Genomic DNA, 26,662 nt, shown 5'->3' with positions numbered 1-26,662 from the left:
GAATTAGTGATGAAATTAAGGTAAAAGTCATTAAACATTTGTTAAATGTTATGACAGAAGAAATCCCAACTCTTTCAATAGAAATCAATGTTATGGAGGAATGACATTGAATGTGCCCCACAGTAATGGGATTAAATACCTACTAGCAGAAATGGGATTTAACAAAAATGGCCCGATGGAACTTCACTACGATAATCAAGGTGAAATTCATATTGCTTCCAATCCAGTCTTTCATGAAAGAACTAAGCATATCGAAGTTGACTATCACTTTGTCAGAGAGAAACTGCAAGCAGACATTATAAGTTTTAAACATATCTCATTTCACAACCAACTTCTGGATGTACTTACAAAATCAGTTAACTCAAAAGTTCTCTCCACTATGATCACCAAGCTGGGGTTATATGATGTCTTTTCACCACCAGCTTGAGGGGGAGTTTTAGAAGACACCCATGAAGGGTGGTACAAAGGGTAAAAAGAGAGAGAGAGAACTCCTCCGCCACGTCTAGAGGTGGCAAGGGAGGTAAATAAAGTGATCTTCATAAGGATGACATAAGCATGTAATTATGTAAGATGATGTATGTCCATTTATGTCATTTCTTTCATGAAGCTTGTAGCCCTAGGGGTATTATAGTCGTTGTAAATCTCCTCTAACAACTATAAATAAGAGCTTCAAGGCATGGGATAGAGCATCAAGTTCGCTTCTCAGATTTAGTCCCTAGCCTATTCTCTATTTTCCCAAGAGCTCACTCCTTTTTTGTCTACCAGCCATCCCTCTCTTTCTCCTCTCTTTCCCTTTTCTTCTCTTCTTCTTCCTCCTCTCTTTCTCCACCACCTTGATCGAAGTCTTCCACAATGGAATCCTAAATTGCACAACATGCTTAGTTTAAGGGAGGGTTATAGAATCCAAGTTAAACTAGGCTTGCCACCACATAGTTGTAGTTGTAGTAGGAAGCCAACTGAGGATGCATAAAAAAAATAAAATAAAATTGTAATACATTGATTTTAGATTAAGGTAAAGGAGATTGATTTTCAAGTTTAAAAATAGGACTTCTAGTTTAATTAGAAATATGATTCCCGTAAGACACCCCGATTACATCATTCCTTAGTAGTGCCCCTAAAATCTCTATTTCTGCAAATATGTCACATGTTTTTATTTATGGTTCCGATGGAGTTACATTGCAACAAATCTTCTTTTTCTGCAGCATTGCTTCTATGATCTTAGGACCACTAGCCGCCATGGCCCAAACAAAAGTAAAAAGACCTCTAGTTCATAGTTCGATTGGACATGTAGCGTTGCCTATAAATTAGTTGTAATGTTTTCTTTTAATAAAAACCCTAAAAATGGCAAAGCATAGGTGTCCTCAGATGCAGAGAAAAATTTTGGTCTTTTTTTTTCTTGCTTGATCCTTCTTCTCTATTTAGATTTTTAAACCAGCATTTTGCAATGACTAGAGATCAAATTAATTAAATGAGTGAAATCTCTTGACAGTCAAGTCCATTCTTTCCTGGAATAAGTACAATAAAATATATATGCTTTCATTGTGGAATTCATGATGAAATTAAGGTAAAAGTCATTAAACATTTGTTAAATGTTATAACAAAAGAAATCCCAACTCTTTCATTAGAAATCAACGTTCTAAAGGAATGACATTGAGGGGGGGGGTTAGTCAACATGACTCAAGACATGAACTTCAGGCACATTACTCAGTTCATGTCCTGATATCGTTAGGGAGCGCCAAACTTCATGTCATGTACATGATCATCCATGACTCAGGAGTTCATGTCCCAAAAGTAAACGGCGGAAAGTACTTTCCGCCCGATTTTGAGAATCATGTACATGACACTATTGTGGTGCTCTCTCTGCCGCACACCCTCGCTCATTTTCTGTCGTTTCGTTCCCACAGCCCTCTCTCTTCTCCACCGTCCCTCTCCGGTCTCCCTCTCTACGGCGCCAATCTCTCTCTGCGAATGTCCTTTCATTTGGTTCCTTTCTCTCCTGCTCTCTTCTCTCTCGGTCTCCTTCTTCCTGTCTCGGTCACCTTCTTCCTCTCACATTTTCTTCTCCCTTTTCCCTTCTCTCTTCTCCCTCTCGCTTCTCCCTTCTCTCTCTCGGCCAACCTCTCCCTTCTCCAACCCGAAATAGCTCTCGCCTTCGGGAAACTGGTCACCGAGTGCTTTCTCTAGTTTTGAGCTTGCGACTCCCATGACCATGAACAACGTCAAAAGAGCATGAGAATGAGGCAATTTCCCTCAGCAACACCGTATCTTGCACCATGAAAGTACAGACAGAAAACTCTGCCGTCTCAAATTGGGGTTTTAGGGTTTCAGAATAAGTAAATCAACAATGGAGGATGATGCAATCGAGCTCGCAGGAGGAAATTAAAATTATTGTATTATATTAGTGATTTATTTATTCATTATATATATATATATATTTTTAATTACTGTATTATTTTAGTGATTTAATAGTGGTAATTAAAATATTGTTAAATCAAACATTTGATCAATTATTTTGGTTTAATTAACCCATTTTATAATTAATAAAACCAATGGTTTAAATTTAACAAAAATATTATTAATTAATAATACATAAAAATATATAGTGTGTTAAAGTAAACATTTGATCAATTCTTTTTGTTTAATCATTCATTTTTATGTTAAAGTATATCTTATGTTATTAATAAATTAATAACTTAATTTATTATATTCGTTTATGTTATTTTTAACTTTATTATTTATTATTAATGCACAATAACATATCTAATTCAATTAATAAATATATTAATATATTTTAATTATACATTAAATAAGTTATTTGTGTAGTAATAATGATTGTTTTACCTAATTTGGCGTTCAAAGATTATGGTGTAATTATAAGTATACTGTAAAGGTTTAGGGATTCTCTTGTTTTTTATGTTTTTCTCATGTTGGGACACTAACACTGAAAACTGTTTTCCAATGCACATGAAGGCATCAACGCTAACACCAAGTGCGAAGATGATCTTCATGTACATGACTAACAAGATCTTCATGTTGGACATGAATTTGAACTTCAAAAATCCATTTGGGGGACTAACCCCCTGAGTGTGCCCTATAGTAATTTCATCAACAGAGATTTTTTTTTTCAAAAGGCTGGTGGCTTTCAAGGGAGAGGGAGACAAATGGAGACAGGGAGCGGAAGTTCTGCAAAAAAAAAAACACAAGAAATCAAGCCTTTAGTGAAAAGATAGTATATTAACTCGGAATAGAGAAGAAGCCAACGCATGAAAAAGCTGCGTTTTGCATGCCCGTCGTGCAAACATTTCTAGTGAAATTCACACCTTTTAGTTAGCTAGTCATAGTCAAGAAGTAGGGGTGGCATCGAGCCTAGCCGAGTCGAGCCGAGCCAAGCCCGAACCTGCTTATGTTCGAGCCGATCTTGATTTAAATATTTCGAGCCGAGCCTCACTTCTAGCCTAAAATTGTTATCGAACTCGAGCCCAACGAGTTTGAGTCGAGCTCGAGCCTCAACATACATTTAAAACTTTTCAAAAAAAATATATCAAATAAAATGTATATAAAATTATGCATACATTTTACATAAAATTGGGCATGACCTCTACATAAAATTGGGCATAACCTATATATATAATACGTGTATAAGATTGAGCATAACATCTACTTAAAATTGAGCATAATCTATATATATAATACTTGTATAAAATTCGGCATGACCTCTACTTAAAATTGGGCATAATCAATATACATAATACCTGCATAAACACTCTATAAAATTGTCTATACATTTCATAACCACTCCATGAAATTGTTTATACACTCCATACACTGCATAACATTATAAACAAACTCCATACAATAATCAAACACAAAAAAATTAAATGAAATATCACTATCAATTTACAATCACCCAAATAAAAACTATAAAATCCTTTAAATAAAATCCTAATACTATTAGAGAGTTACTAGAAAATTACAAGAAATATTTTAAATTTTTCTTAGGAAAGTTAAATGGACCTCTTATTGCCTTTTCTAAGGAAATAAATAAAAATTAATAATTAATCTAATATATTATTATATTTATCGATAAATTTTTAATCACATAAAATGTCAAACACAAAATTGCTATGAAAATTGCCTCATGCTCAAAGTATTATATCATTAACTGTCAAATACTTATTCAAAATTTTTCTATATGGTTTTCTAACCCATCTTGGCAAGAAAATCTTACTTAGAAAATTATATGATTTTTTAAAAATAATTTATAATTAGAAAAATATTTTGAAAAAACATGAGGCACTAATGGTCCCTATATTTCTACTAAAAATGTCTTTCAAACATTTATTAAAAAAACCACTAATAGTCTCTAGAAATGTATTTCTACTAAAATATATTTTCAATTTCTTTAAGAGCCATGAGGAAGGGACAAAGAGTTTTTTTTTTCCTTGTTTATGATCTCGCACGTAGGGGTGGCTTTGAATAAATTATATATAAAATTATGCATAAATTTTTAAAAAATATAATGATAGGGGAGGTTCAGGATTGAATTTCAATAATGGATTAAAATGCACCAATATTAATTTTTTTTACTCCAATTGTTGTCTAGCTTGTTTTGTAATTTTTGAATCTGGCCATAATTTATTATGGCCTTCTTAGTGCCCCTAGATGAAAATTTATATGCTAGGAAAAAATAAAAATATTTTTCCTATGATACATATTCCCAAAAAAAACTTTAAATAAAATATTATTACTATTAGTGACTTATTAGAAAATTAAAAGAAATATTTTAAAATTTTCTTAGGAAAGTTAAATGGACCTTTTATTGTCTCTTCTAGGGAAATAAATAAAAATTAATAATCAATCTAATATATTATTATACTTATCAATAAAATTTTAATTAAATAAAAAATAAAACACAAAATTGCAATGAAAATTGCTTCATACTAAAATTATTACAGCATCAACTGTTAAATACTTATTCAAAAATTTTCTATACAGTTTTCTACCCATCTTGGTACAAAAATCTTACTTAGAAAATTATATGATTTTTAATAAAAAAATTTAATTAAAAAAATATTTAAAAAAACCTGAAACACTAATAGTTTATAGAAACTTATTTATATAAAATTTATTTTTAAATTTTTCGAGAGGAAAATTCCCCTCCCCCCCTTGCTCTTGATCCCGCTCCCGCTCCCGATCCCGATACCGATCTGACTCACCTCGAGCCGCCTCGCAAGCCGACAAACCGAATCTGGCTTCGATCGAGCTCGATAGATAACGAATTGAACCGATCCGAACTCGAGCCGAACTCGAGCCGCTCGCGAGTTGGCTCGGTTCGAAGCCATCCCTATCAAGAAGGATAGACAACAACAGTTAAAAGACTTCTTCTATACGTTATTTTATGTTAATCAGAAGAAGTATTTATTCATAAATAGTAGTTTAAGGCAAACTTTCCTTGACTATCTAAGGTACAGTTTGCCCTGAATAGAAGGGGCAAATTGGACCCTTGGTCTAACTCACCCCCTCTTAAATAAACTTGACATGGCCCAGTCATGAGTGGACTCAACCGAGTGGGAAACCATGTTCAAGGGTGACAAAAACCTGACTCGAACGATCAAAGTCAATGTACCAATGGACAGACAGATTGATCTAGGTTGACTCCAAAAATCTCTGAAATCGCAGGACACTTTTTTCTTTTTTTTTCTGATCGGCTCGTTTCACCATTAGAGTTTAGAAATGTCCAGTTCAGTGCAAGTCTTATTTTCCGCGTAGAGTATAATCTTGTCAAGTTTGACCAGGTCAACTGACTTCTGTCCAACGTTACTGACACCTTAACGATGCTCGTGATGTCTAATCATAGCCATCATCTTCGGCTTGGTACTCTTTAACTCTGCCAACCCACCCAGCTCGTCTTCTAGTAGTCATTTCTTCTTCGTACTCTCTACTAATTCTGCCACCCTGCGCAGTTTCTAGCGTACGTTCGATCTTTTCTCAGAGTTTTCAGTTCCGCCATTGCCATGAAATGTCTTTCTTTTCCACTGTTTGGATCAGTATAGTACTCCAACTGCTTGCTCGTGCTGACGCTGACAGATCAATCAAATGGGAAGAGTCAGTGAGATTGCATGCGGAGTGAAAGGAGACCAAGCAGTGAGCGAGAATTTTTCTTTTTTCTTTATTGCATGCGGAGTGCAAGGAGACCAAGCAGTGAGCGAGAGTTTTTCTTTTTTCTTTTCCTTCGCTTCTGTTATTTACGTGATATCTTTGAAATTTTGGCTTTTTTTCAAACAGTCCCTTTGATTGTTGTTTCCATCTTGTACAGCTTGAAATAACAGTACTTAACGTGGTTGTGCTCATTCTCCGAGCAAAGACCCTAGGGAAAGTGTTCGGCAATCAGACAATAAAAAACATTAATGTAAAACCATGAAAACATGCATCTCTTGAAATTCACTATAGAAAGATCTGTTTCATTAAGTTACTTAGATTCAACAAACTGGAGACAAGCTATAACGTCAGAAGAGAGCACAACATCTAGCTATAGAACTAGTAGGTTAACAGTGAAACTCGACTGAAAATCTGCAACAGAACGACAGGCTAAAAACTCTAAGACTTCAAGTGCAGCAAGACTGCAAGCACAAACACCCCAAGTGATACATTCTCTCAACATAGACGGTGGAGAAGAGCAGCCTAAGCCGGCTGGTCGCGGACCTCAAAGAAGGAGCGGTTCTTGACGACGATGTCGTACATGTGAGTGGAGCGGAATTCGGAGAAGTTTTTGGGAAGGGAGATGAGATGGATGGAGGATGGCGAGCGGTGAAACTGTATGAGGTCTGGACGGTGGCAGCCGGCCTCCTCGTAGCGCTGCCACCCAAGCTCCTGGAGTCGCTGCTCCAGCTCCGCGTAAGAGGAGATAACTTGGTTGCACGGAAGGTAGACGAGAACACGGCGGCGGCGGACACGGGCGGAGTCGACCAGGTGCTGGTCAAGGGACTCCTTAGATGGGTCGGCGATGAGGCGAGCCACGCCGTTTTTGAACACCCATACGCCGGACATCTCCCTCAGGTAGGAAAGATTAATAAACCAAGGAGACGGAGAAAGAATCAGATGGGAATGTTCCCAGAACTGCGTTCAACAGCTCCGGGAGTGGGTATCACTGTACGAGTGCGAGTGAGGGAAACGAAGATCCTGGTGCAGGAGATTTATAGCACAGTTAGGGCGGAGGAAAGGGGCTTAGAGAGACACGAAATGACCGGAAGAACCCTCTCATGGTTTTCCGGTTTCGGTTGGCGAGGTGTACGGACGTGACATATCATGTGTCCGGATAGAAACGCCTGTCGGATACGTTTGTTCAAATGCGTGGAACTGCCAAACGAGAATCTTTGAATGAGGCCACAAGATTTGCCTACGTAAACAAGCGAAATACCAAAACTAGCCCTGAATTATTAGGAGAAAACAACTTACAGATGGAATTAACGAAGTACCTGAATGCGGGTATTCTTGTAATTCTACACGTCAAAATCATAAGGGTCGGATTACCTATGTTTAATAGCATGACGTAGGGGGAGATATGTTTCTCTGAAAAATAAGAAGGGTATTTTGGTAAAAAGGAGAGAGGACGATGGAGGGTTGAGAAACATGTGAAGGGTGGTGGGGAGAGAGAGGTGAAGAGGAGCACGAGAGAATGGTCTTCAATTGACTTTAGCATCTTCCTTTTACTTGGACCGTTACCATCCTTCTTCCTGCCAAATGTGACATTTCTTTGTTTCCTTCCTGAGTGAATGAGGTACATGCCTAGGTATCCATAACGGGTTTGTACATCGTATCATGGAATCACACGTGGCAAAAAAACGATACCCACTCATTATTGTGAATTAAATCAGGTTATGAACTAACATTTTTATCTATCTGCAGATGTTTTAGATTAAATCGGGTGACTTTGGAATCCATAATTGATCAATTTCCATGTAGATCAGATCGGATGTGAATTGGAGCAAAGCATTTTTTCAGTTTATTTGATTTATTTTCTTCTTAAATTAGTCGGTTATAAAATACTATTCCATTTAATTACAAAGGCAATTGTACCCTTCTAAGAGTTGCCAAAATAATCTAATTACAACTTGAGTAGTGATGATCAAAGAACCATAGAAGACACTCATAATATTTCTAGTGTTTGGTTAATGAGGTCGTCCTGGGCACAAAAATAAATATTTTTGTATTTATTGGAAGAGTTACGTCAAGGATTGTCCCCAGGGCTTTAAAGAGAAGTTGTTCAGGAGATTCAACTTTGGAGGGTAGGGGCATATCCATGGAGTCTTTTAAAGCTTTTAGATCTTTAATTAGGGCTTGGAGATTGAGACAACTAAGGAACCATCCAATCTGTAACTAGAAATTGATTGAATTAGGAAGGAAATGCCTAGTTAAAATGTTGGATATTAGTGACCTTGGGTATATAGTCATAGTCTTTAATATATTACATGTATAATTAATTAATTCTTATATATTATTTATGGATCAGGTCGGATATTTATAGATATGATTGGGTTTAAAATTTTAAAATCCAGTATAGTCTATTTTAATTTATTGATTCTAGTTAAGTTTTCCTTGTGACTCATCCAACCTTCCTACGTACTAAGTCCAAGTAAAAAAAAATTATCTACTTAATAATATAATCCATTAACTTATATTAAATGAATTTGGTGATTAGGAGTCGTTTGGCATTAAACCAATCCACTTGCTGCCTCACTAGTACTTAGGCTATGTCTGGAATAATAAAAGTGGAGAGAAAAGAACTAAGAGCTAAAACATCTAAATTATTAAAATATCATCGATAGAATTTTGTTATCAATTAAAACCAATATTATCAATTATTTATAAATTTTATAATAGTAATGATTATTATTTTAAAATAATATTGCTTGTTGGACGAAGTAATCTACTTAATAGTGGCGATAATGTAAAATTTCTTCAATTCTTGTCCCTTTTCTATCCTTCGTAGGGTAAAGGGCATTGATGTAATTTTTAAGACTTTTAATATGATAAATAGATGTTAAAGGGGAGGATTAGGGATGTAACTCACAACCTTAAATCCTCCTTCCTTCTATCTGTCAATCTCTCTCACCTAGCCGTCCACTTTTTCTTCTCCTCCTCTCTTTCTTTTCTCTTCTCTTCTCTTTTCTCTTTGGCTCCATCTTTACTTAATCTAGTTTTTCTTCTTTTAACATCATGGGATCCTAAATCCAATATGGTATCAGAGCTATGGTTTTAGGATCCCAAACTTAAGTTGTTGATTAATCAAGGTTATTCATCAATTTTCTTGGTGGAGTCTTGTGGCTGAACAAGGTTCGAAGTTGAGCATCTTGTGCTCATGAAAATATAAGATTTTCTTTAATTTTTCCTTTGAGGTGATTACTATTTTGTGTCTCAAAAAGAAGGACTATAAACGAGGGTGATTTATCTGAGATTGAATAAATATCAAGTGTTAATTCTATCTTATGTATTAGCTTATGACTACTTGTTTTGGTTTCTTCAAATCGATTCAAGCTTCAATAAAAGAAGCAATTTTATGTTAGATAATGCTGTTCTATATTTGATAATGCTATGAAACCTTGGAAATTCAGTTTCTGGATCAAGGTTTGGTATTTTTTTACTGTAGTCATGGTATTTTATGATCATAGCCAAGTCTTCATGCATTGAAATTCCTAGAGGATTGAAGGTTGTTGCTGGCTCTTGCTTTTTGAACTCGAGTTGTTTTCTTGATTTGATGCAAGAGAACAATTTTTATTTTTATTTTATTATTTTATTATTTTATTATTTTGAGAAAGGAAACTGCCTTATTTTGTCTTGTTGAAGGCTTTCATATTTTGATTTAAACTCTAGGAGTTTTTTACCTAAATTTTCAAGAGAAAAAATAATTAAAAAGGTTGTGAAAGTTTCATAAATTGATCTTTGCACATAGAAGGAAAATTTCCTTTTTTAGAATGTTTCCAAGTTATCTTGAGTTGTGACTTGATTTTAAGACTCTTTCTTGATTAAGGAAGTTTTGAAACCTGGTTGGTTGTTGTGGGCCAACACATGGACTAATTAGCCCTTTATCAAGCACATAATTGATGTTCTTTATTAGTTAAGCTCGAGTTGACTTATATTGATTTATATTGCCTTGGTTTGATCCTTTTGGTTGATATTATGCATATAATCATTGGCTAGTTATTATTTGATAGTTGAAGATTGTATGGCGGGTAAAAGTGATCTACATAAGATCACTCCTATACCCTTAAGAGGGTTATGAAATTATTTAAGTTGTCTCAATCAATTAAGAGGTTCCTTATCACTCGGGATCTCTTAAGACACTTAACTAGACCATCTCCACCCGTTGTTGAAGAATATACCCCTTATACTAAGTAGTTCAAGAATGAAACTCTTGTTATCAGTTGGCTAATTAAAAGCATGGAAGAGCATGTCGCAAATAATGTGGTCCACCTTGAAATAGTGAAGCAAATATGGGACACTTGTGCCAAATTGTATTCCAGTACCGAAAACTTTCAAAAGTTATATGATGTCTTTCAGACTATGTTCAATAATAAACAAAGGGAATATTTGCTTGAGTATGTAGCTCGATTTGCACTTATTAAGGAGAGGAAAATTGGTTAGCCTTATTTTACTGATATTTCAGTTCAAGAAAAATAGTGGAGGCATTAGCGGTGGCTATATGTCTAGCTAATATTAAGCCATACCTTGAGGTGGCTAAATCACAGCTCAGTTCCACTGCACTTCCATCTTTTGGTGATGTAAGTGCCACATTACTTCGGATCCCAAACCCCTCTTCCCCTACTCAGGCTGAGATATCTTCAGTTATGTACTCTAGTAACTGAGGTACTACTTCAACCAATAGTGGGTATAGTAAGAACTCTAGAAGAGATAGAGGACGAGGTGGTAGAGTTGGTTCAAGCTCCTCGAGGACTGATAATCAATTATGCACTCATTGTGGAGGATTAAATCATCTGGTTGATACTTGTTGGAAGCTTCATGGCAAGCCAAATTGGGCTATTGTAAATCAGGCATCAGTTAATAATACTGAAAAGTATTGAAGAAAAAACTAAGACACAAAAAGGAAAAAATGCACAATTTCAGATGATGATGTTGAGTTATTGCAAAGGCTGAAAAACTTTGATGGTGCCCAAATCCACATCTTCCTCCACTACTATTGCTGCTACTAATGTCTCAAGTATGATGTTTGCCACTAGCTCTCCTTCATCTTGGATAATTGACTCTGGAGTCTCCGAGCATCTCATATCTAATAAAAATATTTTACATTCTTTGTCTCTAGGTCTACCTAGATAAATTTGTTACCATAGCTAATAGATTCTATACTAAGGTTCTTGGGATGAGGTCCTTCTCTACTACCCCTACACTTCAACTTAATGATGTCTTATTTAGGATCTAGCGATGAAACAAGTAATGGGTGAAGGCCATTAAAAGGGGATCTCTACTAGAATTTGCCTCAAGTGACTATGACTTCTATCTCTCATACAGAGGCAAAACAATGGCACACCATATTAGGACATCCATCATTATCATCACTTCAACACCTGTTTCCTTCCTTAAAGTCTCTTTCTAGTTTAAATTATGAAGTGTGTCAATTGAGAAAACACCAAAAAACTACTTACTCTCTTCGAGCTGAAGCCAAGGGTCCTTTTCTTTTGTTCATTTGATGTATGAGGGACCTTTGAGTATTTTAAACTTTTCTCAAAATTGGTAATTTATTACATTTGTTGATGATTTTACTAGAGTAAGATGGGTATTCTTATTCAAGGATAGATATGAAATCTTTTCTATTTTAAAATCATTTTATGCCATGGTTTCAAATCAATTCAGCCATAAATTAAAAGTACTTTTCTCATAGTGTGTGCATCTCTGGTTTTCCGTTCTAGATGGACCAATCCTTCCACCTCTTCCTCGGCCTCCTCTAAAACTTCTACCACGACCTCGGTTCATGGAAGATATGCCCCTACTACCGGAGTACATGGTTGATGATACTTTATTATGAGAGGTGAAAGAAGAATCTAGAATTTTGAGTAAGGTGGCACATACATCATCAAATGTTGGAATAGCGGAGGAGCTAAAGAGTTAAAGTTTGGCCAACCTCAAGGTAAGTCTTGATGTTTGCTAGACAAATAGAGGTTGCTAAGGCCTCCCTTTATTTTTCTTGAATAGTGACATCAATGGAGTAAGGCTATGCTAGCTTCCACTCTAGAATGAGACCTCTGAATCTTGCCAAGTACTCATGTAAGTTGTCTCTTTGTTTGGTAATGATTATATTTTGTAAAATATCATATAACTTTTGGGGACTTTCAGTTCTTGAGTATAGTTTGAGACATGTATCCCAAATTTGTTTAGCCGTCTTTAAATGGATTGCATTATTAGCTACTTGGTCATCCTTGTTGTTTATAATCCAACTAATCTCCAAGGTATCATTTTTCAACCAATTATTGTAATTCATATCTTCTTCATTCAATAGGTGGTCCTAGCTTGGTTAGGTGACCTAACAGGTCTCGCGTAATAAGGATTCTCTCTCCTCACCGATTTTGACTAGCTCAGGTAATTAGATAACCCTCTAAAGGGTATGGTGGTAATCCTAAGAACATCATTCTTACTCCCACTATGTTTTTAAGCCATGGGAGGCGAGTAAAACTTCTAAAGGATGAAGGAAGAAAGTAATTTCCATGCCTAACCAAACCAAATCAAAGAGCTCAAATAAGTATCAATTGAACCAACTCGGCTCAAGGGAGAATTTGAGCCCAATCTTCCAATTTCAACTTGAACTCAATTATTGACTTTAGTCAATTAATCATGCACTTAATGAAGGAAACTCTTGGGTGGCCAAAAAATCATGCCTTCTTAATAAAAAAGTGATCATCAAATTATCTACCAAATCATGATTTTTAGAAGATCTTTCATCAAATCAACTACTTTGAAATATAAATAAGGGAAATTTCCTGTATTATGGCAACAGTTCCCAAAAAATAAATCTTTAATTGATTTAATAGTCAAAGATATCAAATTAGACTCTTGTAATCTTTCCAAATAAAAAACAAAGTCTCACAAAATTCGTGGTTGGCCAAAGAAGTTCTAAAAACGAAGTTTCCTTCCATGAATGGCGCCAAACTTTGTAGTAAAAAAAAATAGTTTTTCTTGCCTTTTTTTTTCTTGAAATCTTTGGGCAAGTACATTTTCTATTGTTCCCAATGTGAGAGGGAGAGAAAGGAGAGCAATTCTCAAAACAAAAAATGACCAATTATTTATGTTCATGCTCCTTGTTGGAAGATCGGCCCAAGCACACACGACCAAGGAAGGCCCACACATCCAAGTGGGGTTCAAGCCCATAAGACCAAGGAATGCCCACTCATCCAAGAGATGTGGAAGATGGGATCAAGGCCCACATATCAAGGAGAAGGTCCATAGGCCCATATAGTGATGACAAGATGGTAAATAAATAGTTATCTCATAGAGATGGCATTGATGTAATAAGTTTAAGTTCCAAGGGTATTATTATAATATTATAATTTTATCGATCTATAAATTGAGCTTCAGGGGGAGGGTAGGAAACAAATCCATAACCTCTTTTATTTCTTGTTTTCTCTCAATGGGTATCTCTCTCTATTTCTCCATGAGTTAAATCCATGGAGTCTTGAAAATAACCATTCCTTAAACCAGAAGAACTAACCTTCATGTTTGATATGAGAAAATTGATAAGAGTAGGATAAACCGGATTTAAAGCAAATATTTCTAGACCAAAAATCAGTCCTTCAACCATAGGAAATAGAGATTAGTCTTATGCGAATACCAACTTAGTCTTCTAAAAATTTTCCATCACATAAAATGATAACCTTCCTGAAAGTAACAAAACTTGATAAAAAAAACTTCTACACCGAGTAAACAAGATTATAACTTCTTCTTCAAATACCAAGGAATAACTTCATGATCATTATATGAAAATCATCACTTCTTGACTCAAAAAACATAGATCAAGGGCTCGACAATCTTGTTGTAAAAGAGTGTAAAAGATGTATATCAAGAAAAACTTATCTTTCCCTTAACTTGATTCCTTGCTTCATGAGACTTTGATCGCTAAAAAAGCTTGAACATCACTTCAATGTCGGGATTCTAAATCCTATACTCTGATACCATGTTAATTTTAGGATCCCTTGATATGAACCTCGATCAAGGTAGTGAGAGAGGGAAGAAGGAGAAGAGAAGAAGAAAAGAAGAGAAGAAGAGAAGAAGAGAGGAGAGAAAGAGCAAGAGTTAGGCTAGTGATGACAGAAAAGGGAGAGAGAGAGAGAGACAAGAGAGAATGCTTGAACGAATTGAGAGAAGAGAAGACAACTTGATGCTTTACACCCAAGCCAAGGACCTTTATTTATAGTTTTTAGAGGGTGTTACAATGTCTATAATGCCCTTAGGGATAAAAACTTTACATAAGAAAAGACATAAGTAGACATGTTCTTCTTGGCTAATTACATCCTTGTACCATCTTTATGAGATGACTTCTTATTTACCATCATGCACCTCTCTTAGACATGTGGACCATTTCCTTGGTCATGTGTGTTAGGAATTAGACGCCCTAATTCCAAACTAACGAGAGTAATAATAATAATCTTAGAAGAAGAAAAAAGCAAGCATGAAAAATACACAAGATTTATACAGGTTTGCCTTAAGGTGAGACTACGTCCTATCTTCCACCGCTGCATTAATCCACTATGAAGATAAAATAGTTTACAAGGAAAATTGTACACACTTACAAGTGTTTTTATCTAACCTCTCTTGGGTCGCAATTGAAGATCTTTCTCTGATGATAAAAACTTAATACCGACTCGGTGTAAGGCATTGATAGGCTCCACAAATTAACAATCTCCCACTTGGAGACTAATCCATCATCAATGCCTCATCCGCAGTGGAAATAACTTCTCAAACCTTAGAGAGAAGTCCAACTGATGTTGCACACAATTTCAATTTCTCGATCATAATAGTCTTTGTCAACATATCAGCCGGATTTTGACTCCCTTGAATCTTCTCAAGTGCTAAGACTCCGTCCTAGTAAGTCGATCTGATGAAGTGATAACGTACACATGTATGTGCTTTGTTCTAGCATAATAAATAGGGTTATTTGCTAAATAAATAGCACTCTGACTGTCATTATACAACACATTCTTTCCTTGCTTGATACCTAATTCTTCCAAGAAAGACTGCAACCATACCATCTCTTTACTGGCTTTGGTCACGATGACATATTTTGCCTCAATAGTGGAAAGAGCAACTATCTTCTGTAACTTAGACCCATCTAAATGTTGTACCACCCAGTGTGTATATATATCTAGTGGTACTCTTCCTACCATCAATGTCTCCAGCTATGTCAGCATCTACATAACCCTGTAATCCTCAGTCTGACTTTTTGAAACATAAGGATGAATCTGCAGTGCCTCTCAAATACCTGAGAATCCACTTCACTACTTCCCAATGTTGTTTACCTAGATTACTCATATATCTGCTCACAACTCCCACTGCATGAGCTATGTCTGCTCTAGTGCACACCTTAGCATACATGAGACTACCAATAGTAGAAGCATAAGGCACATTGGCCATGTAGGCTCGTTCCTGTTCTTTAGAAGGTAACTACTCCTTAGATAGCCTAAAGTGACTAGCCAAAGGAGTACTCACTGGTTTTGCATCATTTATGTTAAATCTACTTAGCACCTTCTTAACATATTCTTCTTGTGACAATTCTAAGACATCAATATCTCTCGTAATCCTCATCCTAAGGATTTGTTTTGCAGTACCCAAATCCTTCATTGCAAACTTCATGGACAACTCCCTTTTCAACTTATCTATTTCCTATTTGTAATCACCTACCATCAACATGCCATCAACATATTGCAGTAGAATGATGTAGGAGTCATCAAACTTCTTCACATGATGGCAATGATCCACCTGGCACCTCAAGAAACCAATACTACTCATGAAGATGTCAAACTTCTTATACCACTGTCTTGGAACCTATTTAAGACCATACAAGCTCTTTTGAAGTTTGCACACCATTTTCTTCTTTCCTTGTGCTTTGAAACCCTATGGTTGCATCATGTAAATTTCTTCCTCCAAATCACCATGAAGAAAAGTTGTCTTTACATCCAATTGCTCAAGTGCTCTTCATCTGCCACTTGTCCAAGCATTGTTATAATAGTAGTCAATTTCACTACCGAAGAGAAAATCTTAGTGTAGTCATTGCCTTATTTTTGTTAAAATCCCTTTTCAACTAGACTTTCTTTGTACCGTTTGTTGCCATCATGTTCGTCTTTGATTCAGTAAACCCATTTATTCTGTAAGGCCTTCTTCCCTTTTAGTAACTTGGTCAACTACCATTTCTGATTGGATAACAATGAATCCATCTCATCTCGTATGACCAACTCCCACTTGGTTCATTTATCAGCTTGCACGACTCCCTCATAACTCTCTGGTTCATCTTTATCAATCAACAAAATATAATTCAATGTAGGGCAGTATCTCTGTGGTGGTCTACTAGTTTTGGTAGATCTTCTGAGTTCTGTCACGAGAATGTCTTGATTTACTTCTGGGAGTATGTTTTCCTGGTCTTCCTAAGCAATATTCTCCATCTCAATGACTAGAAAATCTCTCAATTGAATCACTTCAAACTTCTTAACTTCATTACTTGTGCTTCAGAATCTGTTCTTAACCTGTCTGTATAAAATACAACTTCTTTGAGGATCACATCCTTGTTCCGAATACCTTACGACTTTGGTCATCCCAAAAGCGATAACCAAACTCGATAACACCATAGCCAATAAAAAAATATATTTTAGATCTAACATCAAGTTTGCAATCCAATGGTGTTGAAGGATCTCTATTGATCAAATAGGGAGCGATGCTAATAGCCTCAGACCAGAACATCTTTGGAATTCTCGCATGTAATCTCATGCTCCTAGTACGCTCGTTCAAAGTCATGTTCATCCTTTCAACCACACAATTCTGTTGAGGTTTTCCTGGAATAATCTTCTTCATCTTGATTCCATTATCAACATAGTATTGCTTGAAATCATCATCAATGCATTCTCCTTCATTATCTGATTGCAGACACTTCACCTTCAAATCTTTCTCATTCTCAACCATTGTTCTCCATCTCTTAAAGGTATAAAAAATATTAGACTTCATTTTCAGGAAATAAACCCACCCCTTTCTACTTGCATCATCAATAAATATCACATAGTAAGTATAACCACCAAGGGAACTAATAGTTGAAGGCCCCCACACATCTGTGTGAATCGACTCCAATTTTGATGTCTTTTGATGCTTTCTAGTCTCAGAAAAGCTAACCTTTTTTTGCTTTCCAAATATAGCCTTCACACAACTGTTGTTTACAGTTTTCAACCCTGGTAGCTTCCTTTGGACTGAAGCACATTCATTCCTTTCTCACTCATGCGACCAAGCTCATAATGCCACAAATCAGAATTAGTAACAACATCAACAACTACAATCGTATCTCTTCAACTATAAGTGATGTAAAGAGTTCTAATTTTAACTCCTCATGCAACAACCATGACTCCTTTTGTGACTTTCAAGACAATACCATTAAAAGTCACATTATGACCTTCATCATCAAACTATCCTACTGAGATAAGATTACTCATCAGTTTTGGCACATGTCTCTCCTTGTGAATTTTCCACTTTGACTCGTTTGACATCCTCAAACTAATATTACCAATATCGATAATATCCAAAGGTTCTCCATCAGTAAGATACACCTTCCCATGATCTCCAACAATATAATTCTTCATGATCTCACGGTTCGCAGTGGTGTAAAAAGAAACTCCTGAATCTAGCACCCAAGATTTAATAGGGCTATCAACTGACAAGAGTAAAACATCTTGTACTTCTTTAGTCACCCCATTTGCAACATTTTTTTTCTTTTCATCATTCTTTGGTGCATTGCAGTTCTTCTTTATGTGATAAGACTTGCCACAATTCCAGCATTCCATATTCCTTCCGAATTTGGACTTACTTCTACCTTTCCTTGACTTCCATCTATTGTTGCCCTTATTGGAATTCCTCTTGAAGTTCCTGCCCCAAGTATTGACATTTAAGCCAGAATTAAATGTTGACGATTCCCTGGAGTCCTTTTTACGAACCTCCTCAGCAAGAAAGATATCCTGAACATCATTAAATATCAACTTCTTGTTGCCTACAGAATTGTTGAACACAACCCTCATAAGCTCCCAACAATTTGGCACAGACACCAAAAGAATTAAGGCACGAACCTCATCATCAAATTTAATTTGAACGGAGGTCAATTGATTAACAATCATGCTAAACTCATTCAAATGTATTGCCATTAATGTATTTTTTGTCATATTTAAATTGAAGAGTTTTTTCATGAGAAGTACCTTATTGTTTGCGAAAACCTTCTCATATGTATTCGATAGAATCATCATCATCCTCGATGTGGTTTTCTCCGATGTCACGTTATGAGCGACATTCTTTGACAGTGTTAACCGGACCACTCCCAACACCTGTCTATCAAGGAGATTCTATTAATCATCATTCATACCTTCTGGTTCCATATCCAGAAGTGGTGAATGCAAGTTTTTACTGTATAGATAATCTTTGATCTGCATCCTCCAGAATGCAAAATTCATATCATCAAACTTGTTGATTCCAAGTGTCGATCCTTCTCCAACCAGCCACTGCTTTCACTCATGAACGAAACTCTGATACCACTTGTTAGGAATTAGATGCCCTAATTCTAAACTAACAAGAGCAATAATAATAATCATGGAAGAAGAAGAAAACAAACATGAAAAATACACAAGATTTATACAGGTTCACCTCAAGGTGAGACTATGTTTTATCTTCCGCCGCTATAGTAATTCACTATGAAGATGAAATAGTTTACAAGAGAAATCACACACACTTATAGGTTTTTTTCTCTAACCTCTCTTGGGCCGCAATTGAAGATCCTTCTCCGGTGATAAAACCCTAATAGCGGCGCCCCCAATATAAAAGAAAAATTAGGGCAACCGTAATACAAGAGTGAAATTCTCAAACTACCCTTAAGGTCGATCCGCATACCGACTCAATGTAAGGTGTTGATTAGGCTCAACAACTTAATAATGTGGACCTCTATCATCAAAATCAAGATGAGAGTCAACACTTGATCAACTATATCCTCTTTGGCTTTTGTTGTTGTACTATTTGATTTTTGAGTAGTTATTCTAGTATCATTGACACATCGGAGTTGATAAGATTTTTCCTTCCTTTCCTTCAATGTATGTCTTTTAATTTTTGTCATTTACATATGATTTTGGCAAGTGCAACAATACTAGTGGCATGGGATTCCTTAGATAGTGGGGTGGGGGGAGGAGATGTGGGGGTTGAGCCTTTCTTTAACACTTTAAGACTTATTTCAAGGATCTCTACGAGGATTTCCATGTTATGTGCCTTTGTAGCCAAAACTTTAAAATCTTTGGGTTTTGATTAAGTGAAGTAAGTTTTAATGCCTCTCTCCAATGCACATGTCAATTTCAATCTTAGTCACAGGACACTTTCTTTGCGTTTCATAAAATTGTCTCAAGAACTTGAGCTACAATTTCTCCCAACTTTGAATCAATTTTTATGGAAGTTCAATGAAACAATCAAATGCATTTTTCTTTCATAGATCTCCTGAACTACTTCGTGAGAAGATATCCATCGTTGTTGGCATTATTGCAACTCTCGATGAAGTGGGCGGTGTATTGTTTGGGATTTCCATCATAATTGAATTGCTCAAACTTTGGTGGGTCATACCCAAGTGACATCTTGAGTACTTGGATATGTTGATTATAGGGTCTTAAGTTCGCTTAAGATACTTGTCCCCTATCAACTAGAGGATAAATCTGAACAACATTTTTTATGATTTCACTGAGAGCTTCGATGGTAATGGTGCTGCCATCAACTTGCTAAAACCCTCCAGATATCTCGTGATGGTTAGGAAATGGATTAGCCGAAGTATTCATGGATGCTTTGTGTTTATCTATCACATGGGAAGGTTCTCTCATATTAGCCACAAGGAATTATAACTTGTTCATGAACTTATGAGTTTGGGCATCTTTGGCCAAGATTTGTTCCTCTCACTCCTTCATCACTTGATGGAGTTCAGTGATCTACCTCTCAACTATGTTTTGCTTGAGTCATCATTGCAATTGATGATAACAAAACTTGACCATGAATGTACTACTTTCAATCAAGCACTTCATATGCAATTCCTTCAAGAGCCACAATGACTAAAGTTTGCACAAAGAATCAACAAACATCAATGCATGACCTCGAGCTCAATCGTGTGTCAAGTCATCTTGAAGAAATACCTGCAAGCAAAGAAATGAAGATTTGAAGACTAGAGTCTAGGTTGCAAAGAAATATCTCAAGAACTCTAGCCATGTAAGAGGATAACCCCAAGCTCTAATTTTAAGGTACATAAGAGCTTTGGAGCTTTAATGCATGTCATTTATCAAAATCATGTTCAATCACTACACTACGATATTTTAAACTTCTAAAACCCATGAGCTACATCATGGTCATGCTGAATTTTTTTTTTCTAAATCTTGCATAAAGCATTATCGATCAACCTAGGTGGGATTGATCAATCATACAAAATGTAGTTTGGCATAAACACATAAAACATGATCGATCAATATAACTTACAGATTGATCATATGGAGAAATTCCATATTGAAGTATGAAACATGATTAATCATACCTTGTTCTATGATCCATCATCTAGAACACTACATAGCTAACCCTATAAAGCATGATCGATCAACCTACTTGAATCAATCAACTGATCATTTTTGAAAAGTTGAGAATTTGACTGATCGATGGCTTGATTGATCGGAAAGCTTGGGGAACACAAAAATATAGTTGTTCTACATGGTTGATCAATCACAACTTTCCATCGATCGTTTAACACTTTTTGTTGGTTTTTGAAAATGGGAAAAATCAGTTAGTTTGATGGGGAAACTTATTAATGCCCCTCCAAAACATTGGCAATTTATTGTATTAAATCATTTTTTATTTGAAATTCCTTTTACAAATCTATTTTGGGTGGATAGAGACACAAACTTGCAAAAACTTTCCATCTCTCTCAAATTCTCCATGCATACTAGCAATTCAAGCTCCAAATACTCATCTCTTGTGCATCAAAGGTTATAAGTTTTCCTTTTATTTTTGTTTTTTTTGTTTCTAGAGGCTAATCTAGAGGCAAGAAATGTAGATAGCAGAGTTTGCTAGAGGTAGAATCTAGCTATGTAATCTCAATGAGAGATTTGTATGGTGTATTAGAGCATATACGTGGCTTAAAAGAGAGTTAAAATTTCTTTTATGTAAAATTTAAGCTAATAGAGTTATTATAAAAATTTCGGGAGCAAGGGTTCCTAGGTGGTGACTACCAATAGAGGAACAACAAAAAAAAAACTTTTTGTCTTCTATAGTGGTAAGTGCTTGTTAATTATTTAATTGGCTTTTAATTTTGCACATAAGCACCTAATTTTAATTGTAAAATCTCAATTCATCTCCCCTTGAGCAGCCACCTGGGTCAACAGCAGTAACCTTGACTAAAGGTGACACAATGGGTGAAACAACCTTTGAGGGGAATGAAAGATCCGATTCATTGCTTGGAGAAGCAACATTGCAACATTTCTCAAAATGCTTGATCATTGCAAGCACTAGAGATGTGCTTAAGAAATGAAATTTCACCTTTGATGGGTTGTTGAGAGGTCTATGCTTTAGTCACGTTGCCACTACAATTGAATAATTTTGTCGTCCTTGAGTCTTTTTTGGAGAGAAGATAATGCTTTAGTTATTGTTCCTTCGGTTGAAAGAAGGTTGGTTGAGAAGAGATTCTTTGTCTTCACATGAGTGACTAGTCCAACATAGATAATGGAAGAAGCACCTACAAGAGCCCTCTTTTGAGATAAATGAGCACTCAAATGCATAGTGATTGGCTTGAATACATGTGGGTAGGCAGCAATAGGCTCGAAGAGCCTTGTGTTTAGGTGAGTAGGGATTGAGCCAGTGGTGTTAACTCCATTTCTTTTACCATCGTCTGATGATGCCATTGAATTGAGAATGTGCAAGTGGAGAAGGAGGTGAAAGGTAGAGAGGTCTCACCAAGTATGTAAGAAATGCCAAAATATAGAGGGATCTAATTCGTGAAGCGGCACTATCGTGAGTAGAACAACAACAAGAAGTTGCAAGAATTTAAGTAATGTGAGGTTTCATCTCTCAATAGTGCCTTGATTTGATCTCCATGCACAAACTTGATTCGAGCCATGCTTAATTTGATGAATATATTTGAATTCCCTTGGTTAAGTTGCTTTAATTTTGTAGTTAGCCTCCACTTGGTGCTTGATGATAATGTTTGATCTCGTACTATGTGTACTGGCTCCAAGGATAATACCATAGTAGTAGCAAAGATGATTAATCTTAACTGTAGGAATCTGAAAAGGTTCAAGCTGATTTGGGATTTGAAGTGTTAGAAACACAGTTAGAGCCTTTTCTTTTTGCATGAACATAGTTTTGATAAAGTGAAACTTGGAGAGCTTCCCTAGGAATTTTCGTCTCCTAGACAATTTTCTTCTTCCCAAAAGTTCTCCACCTCACCTACAGTGGGTCCCTATTTATAATATGGTGGAGGTGGTTCAACCACCCCACCTTTTTTTCTCCTTTTATCTTTTCCCTCTTCCCTTGACTAGGTCTATATGCAATGGGAGAGAGACATGTGACAACATTTAGAAGTTTGTTGTTTTAATTGATTATCCTTGTTTTGTTAAAACTATATCTAGTGGGAGACTACCAATGCTTTTTCATGTGGTAATTCTAAGGACATGTTTACATCAATTTGTTACAATGACAAACGTTTCATGCTTTACATCGAATAAGCTTGAGCATACTCGATGTCACGCTTTACATAATGTTTTATCCTCTCTTAAAAAATACATGAAATACATGAAATATGTTTTATTACATCAATTTGTTACCAATGCCCGTTATGATGTCACAGGGTATCACAAAAGAATTTGTTTATTCAAGGCTAAAGTAAACATATAAATGCTATCTCGATTCTTGATATCTATTTACAAATGAATACAAAGAAGAAAATTCAAGACAACCTTCCGCATCAAGCGCTATGTTTCCACCCTCCATATTCCTCTTGATCGTTCATTACTTCAACCTGGTTTTCACCACAAAAGCCACGACCGAATTTTAATAATTAAACTAGCACTTGTCTAAACTAAGAAATATAATATTCTCCAAGTTGCTTTATATCATTACATAATAGAAAATTATTGATACAAATATAGGTCCATTCCAGTGTGTAAAATCCGGATTAAAGCGGCTAGTTGAACTGAACATTTTTTCATGTCACAGTTCGGTAAATGAAGAAGAGAAGGGGCGACCACCCCCGTCTCCTCTCCTTATGCACCGATGGGAAAGGAATCCCAGCCTTTTCCAGCAATCGTACTCCCTCTTTGTAGGAAAAAGAGCTCATCAAGATCAGAACTGTGTTCAGAACCGATCACAATACTAGGTAGATTTTTTGAACAATGGTTTTGAAAATATGTCACCCTCGGTTTTTCTATCTCAACTGAAGAAATCAATAAAATAGCTTCCAAATCCTAACTGCTAAAAAATTCCCTCTTTGAGTCTCTGAGAATTATCGATGTACCTTTCGAGTGAAGGAGACGCCGACCCGAATCTCCCCATAGTAAGTTTTATCGGCAAGAGTTACCCTTAGTCTGGCAGGAAGAAGCTCCGCTTTTCCCCGCTCCACTCCTAGCGCCAACAATTCTTCTATATACATCCTGCATTTCATTCATTCCTCTGATTCAGATTAAATATCGCAACAACGATGAACCGGAAACTTTGTTTTTTTTTTATTGATCGACATAATGTCCGAAAGTTTAAATTCTTACGAAGCTTCGCCGACGAAGTCATCCCTGGAGAAGGAGTCCCTGTCCATGATTTTGAATAAGAGCTTGTATTGATTGCCAGCTCCAGGATAATCTACTCGAAAGGTGAACTTCTCGTTCCAAACGGGATTTCTACCTTGTCCTACATCATCGTAGAATAGGAGGCTTAGAATGAATTTATAGAAAGTCTGCAGATGATGATGTAGAAGACGTTCTTCGAATCTCCCAGATGGGCAAAATCTAAAACATCATATAATTCATTTAAATAGTTCGTGATGGTTTGACACCCGAGCTTGAAACATTTGTTTTCATCTGACCGCAACTCACCTCGAGCAACGCTGCTCTTTCGCTCTTGGGTTTTGTACTGCATCAGCACGTAAGTGTCCATCTTGTCTGAAAATGCAATTGCAGAAAGTCAATTTCACAAAACCGAAGTGAAGGAGAAAGAGGTCGTCCTCGACATCCATCATTATTTCTGTACTGGATTCTCTTTCAATTATAAAGATCATCTCTGTAAACTATCCATGAATTATATGTATATTATGAAGATTTTTGAAGAAAAGAAAAGCAACCGGACATAACAGAAACGGTTCAAAGAAAAGGCGATAACAATTTGATTGACAGACTAGAGAGAACCTATAATCTCACACTAGAAAAAGTCGATTTTCACTCTTGATGAAGCCGAGAGTTCAAATTATTCAGAGAAGGGAAGTAATTACTTAGAAAATCGGTGTTTCCGAGGCCCTGCGCATCGACGAGTAGAACCTCCAAGATTCCGGTCGGCATCTCTGTCCTTTCTTTTCAGTCTCCACCGTGCTCTTGATCTTGTCTGTGTTTCTTGGTCGTTCAGTGCGAGTAATCTCCTTCCTATTAGGCATATAAATATGTCGAATGATCAACAGGACAGACGTAACTACTTATCATTTAATTTCCAAGAACATTTCTTAATGTCGAGGCCGCCTGACCGAGTACTAGCGCCAGGGAATTGGTCAAGCTGCTTTGGTCGTTGAAGAGAAAGAGTGTAGTCCCGTTACCGCGCTATATTCACACAGTTGACGGGAAGAAGGGTGCAGTTCCAACAGCAGCCATTAAAAAACACGAGAAAAACAGGCAAGGTGGCCGCAGTCATGTGGACTTGTACCTGTAAATCTGCCAAAATTGACTTCTAAAACGGTGGCAGCCCACTCTTAAATTTTGTGAGTTGACTCGGACAAGTCCAATAATTGAGGGAAACTTCAAGCCTTGCATGGGAGTAAAATCATGAGAAGAGGTAGTTGATTTGCTTATTGGTTGAGTTAATTTGCACAAGTGTTTGAGCCAAATTTGAGGTGGCCTCATTGTCCAGTTAGTGATGAAAATGCAATCAACTAGTAGCACGGGAATCAATTTCCAATGATAACTAAATTTAACTTAGTTTTACTGATATCAATTCATGCAAGTGGACTTGCCCGAGTGGGAGACAGTTGAAATCAGCCACGAGGGGGATATTTGAATCAGTTTACTCGACTTTTCCCCTTAAATTTGGAGAGCTCCTTGTGATTTTTCAAAGGAATCCACCTCTTCAATAAGCTCGTACGTTGACTTCTCTGATTTTTAATTTTTTTGTATTTAACTTATTAGAGATCATATTTCTAATGTATTTGAATTCACTTAGGTTAATTCTTAGAATTAACAAGCAATAAATGTGCACCTATGAAAAAAATATGGATTCATTCATCGTGGGAGTAGGTTCCAATCCCAACCATGTGAATGGTAAAGAATAGTCACACGTGGATTAATGAGAGCTAAGATCTTGAGTTTATTAGTTCAGAAAGAAACTTTTTAACATCGAGTCATTTTGGGATGAACCTTGGACCAACCTTTACATAGTTTCAGAGTGGGTACCCCAAACTGTCCACGTGCAGATCTACAAAAGAAGATCATGAGTTGATAAGTTGGGCAAGAGATTTCCAAACTTGGTTAATCATTTTGGGATGGGCATTAGACCAACTCACAAATGGATTTTACTCACCTAACGAATAAATGTTCACCATTTTAGAAGAACTTACTCATTTGTGTTATAGGACAATCACGTGTGTAGGGGTAACATGACTTGTAAATAAGAAGAATTTTGATAGAGATGACATAAAATTGTAATTATGCAAGCTGGTGTATATCCTCTTATATCTTTTTTCTTTTCAATCGTGTAGCCCTAAGGTTATTGAAGTCATTGTAAACTCCTTCCTATAACTATAAATACAACCTCAAGGCATGGGTTAGAGCATTCAAGTTTCTTCCTCTTACCTCAAATTTGTCCTTACACCTCTCTAATTTTTCATCTTATTTTTCTCCCTATGATTCTTCTCTCCTCTCTCTTGAGAGCTAGAGTTCCTCTCTTCTCTTCTTCCCTTGAGCTCTCTTGTCTAAAAATCAACATGGAATCAGAGTAGGCAAAGATTTGAGATGGAAAAAGGAGAAGAATATGGAGAAGAAAGGGAGGAGGAAGACGAATAAAATGAAAAAAAGGGACTTTCTCATTTTTCCCATTAGTCTTCTTTCCCAATTCCTATTTTTTATTGGATGTTTCACTCTCTTACCTTATGTTTCATATAGAAAATTATATATCTCTGGAAATATAGTTGGGTCTAGTTTCCAACTCAAAAAGAATAGTTAAAATCAGA

General features: G+C 36.2%; 2 protein-coding genes across 2 annotated transcripts; both read right to left on the bottom strand.

Annotated features, from left to right (window-relative positions):
- Positions 1-6,513: 6,513 nt before the first annotated feature.
- Positions 6,514-7,047, bottom strand: LOC137942778 (flowering-promoting factor 1-like). Its single transcript, XM_068788518.1, has one exon. It carries the CDS (start codon positions 7,045-7,047, stop codon positions 6,682-6,684), a length of 366 nt encoding a protein of 121 aa, XP_068644619.1. The 3' UTR covers positions 6,514-6,681.
- Positions 7,048-23,209: 16,162 nt separating this feature from the next.
- LOC137966024 (elicitor-responsive protein 1-like) lies at positions 23,210-24,788 on the bottom strand. The gene is made up of 5 exons (XM_068812468.1): positions 24,722-24,788; positions 24,330-24,395; positions 24,006-24,144; positions 23,759-23,894; positions 23,210-23,263 (listed from the first exon to the last, which is right to left on the bottom strand). Exons 1-5 carry the CDS (start codon positions 24,786-24,788, stop codon positions 23,210-23,212), a joined length of 462 nt encoding a protein of 153 aa, XP_068668569.1.
- Between the last annotated feature and the right edge of the window lie 1,874 nt (positions 24,789-26,662).

This window comes from Aristolochia californica, unplaced genomic scaffold (genome assembly GCF_029961685.1).
Source record: "Aristolochia californica isolate CCGP_79_NKW_82.1479 unplaced genomic scaffold, dmAriCali1.0.hap1 SCAF_10, whole genome shotgun sequence".
In the NCBI taxonomy this organism is placed as follows: Eukaryota; Viridiplantae; Streptophyta; class Magnoliopsida; order Piperales; family Aristolochiaceae; genus Aristolochia; species Aristolochia californica.
Note: the sequence above shows the minus strand (reverse complement) of the source record. Positions and strands in the feature narration are given on the sequence as shown.

Coding starts and splice junctions, on each gene's coding strand:
- LOC137942778 (XM_068788518.1), bottom strand. CDS start 7,047: ATGTCCGGCGTATGGGTGTTCAAAAACGGCGTGGCTCGCCTCATCGCC.
- LOC137966024 (XM_068812468.1), bottom strand. CDS start 24,788: ATGCCGACCGGAATCTTGGAGGTTCTACTCGTCGATGCGCAGGGCCTC. Junction 23,895..24,005: donor GACTTCGTCGGCGAAGCTTC/GTAAGAATTTAA, acceptor AATGAAATGCAG/GATGTATATAGAAGAATTGT. Junction 23,264..23,758: donor GCGTCTCCTTCACTCGAAAG/GTACATCGATAA, acceptor GGTGAAAACCAG/GTTGAAGTAATGAACGATCA.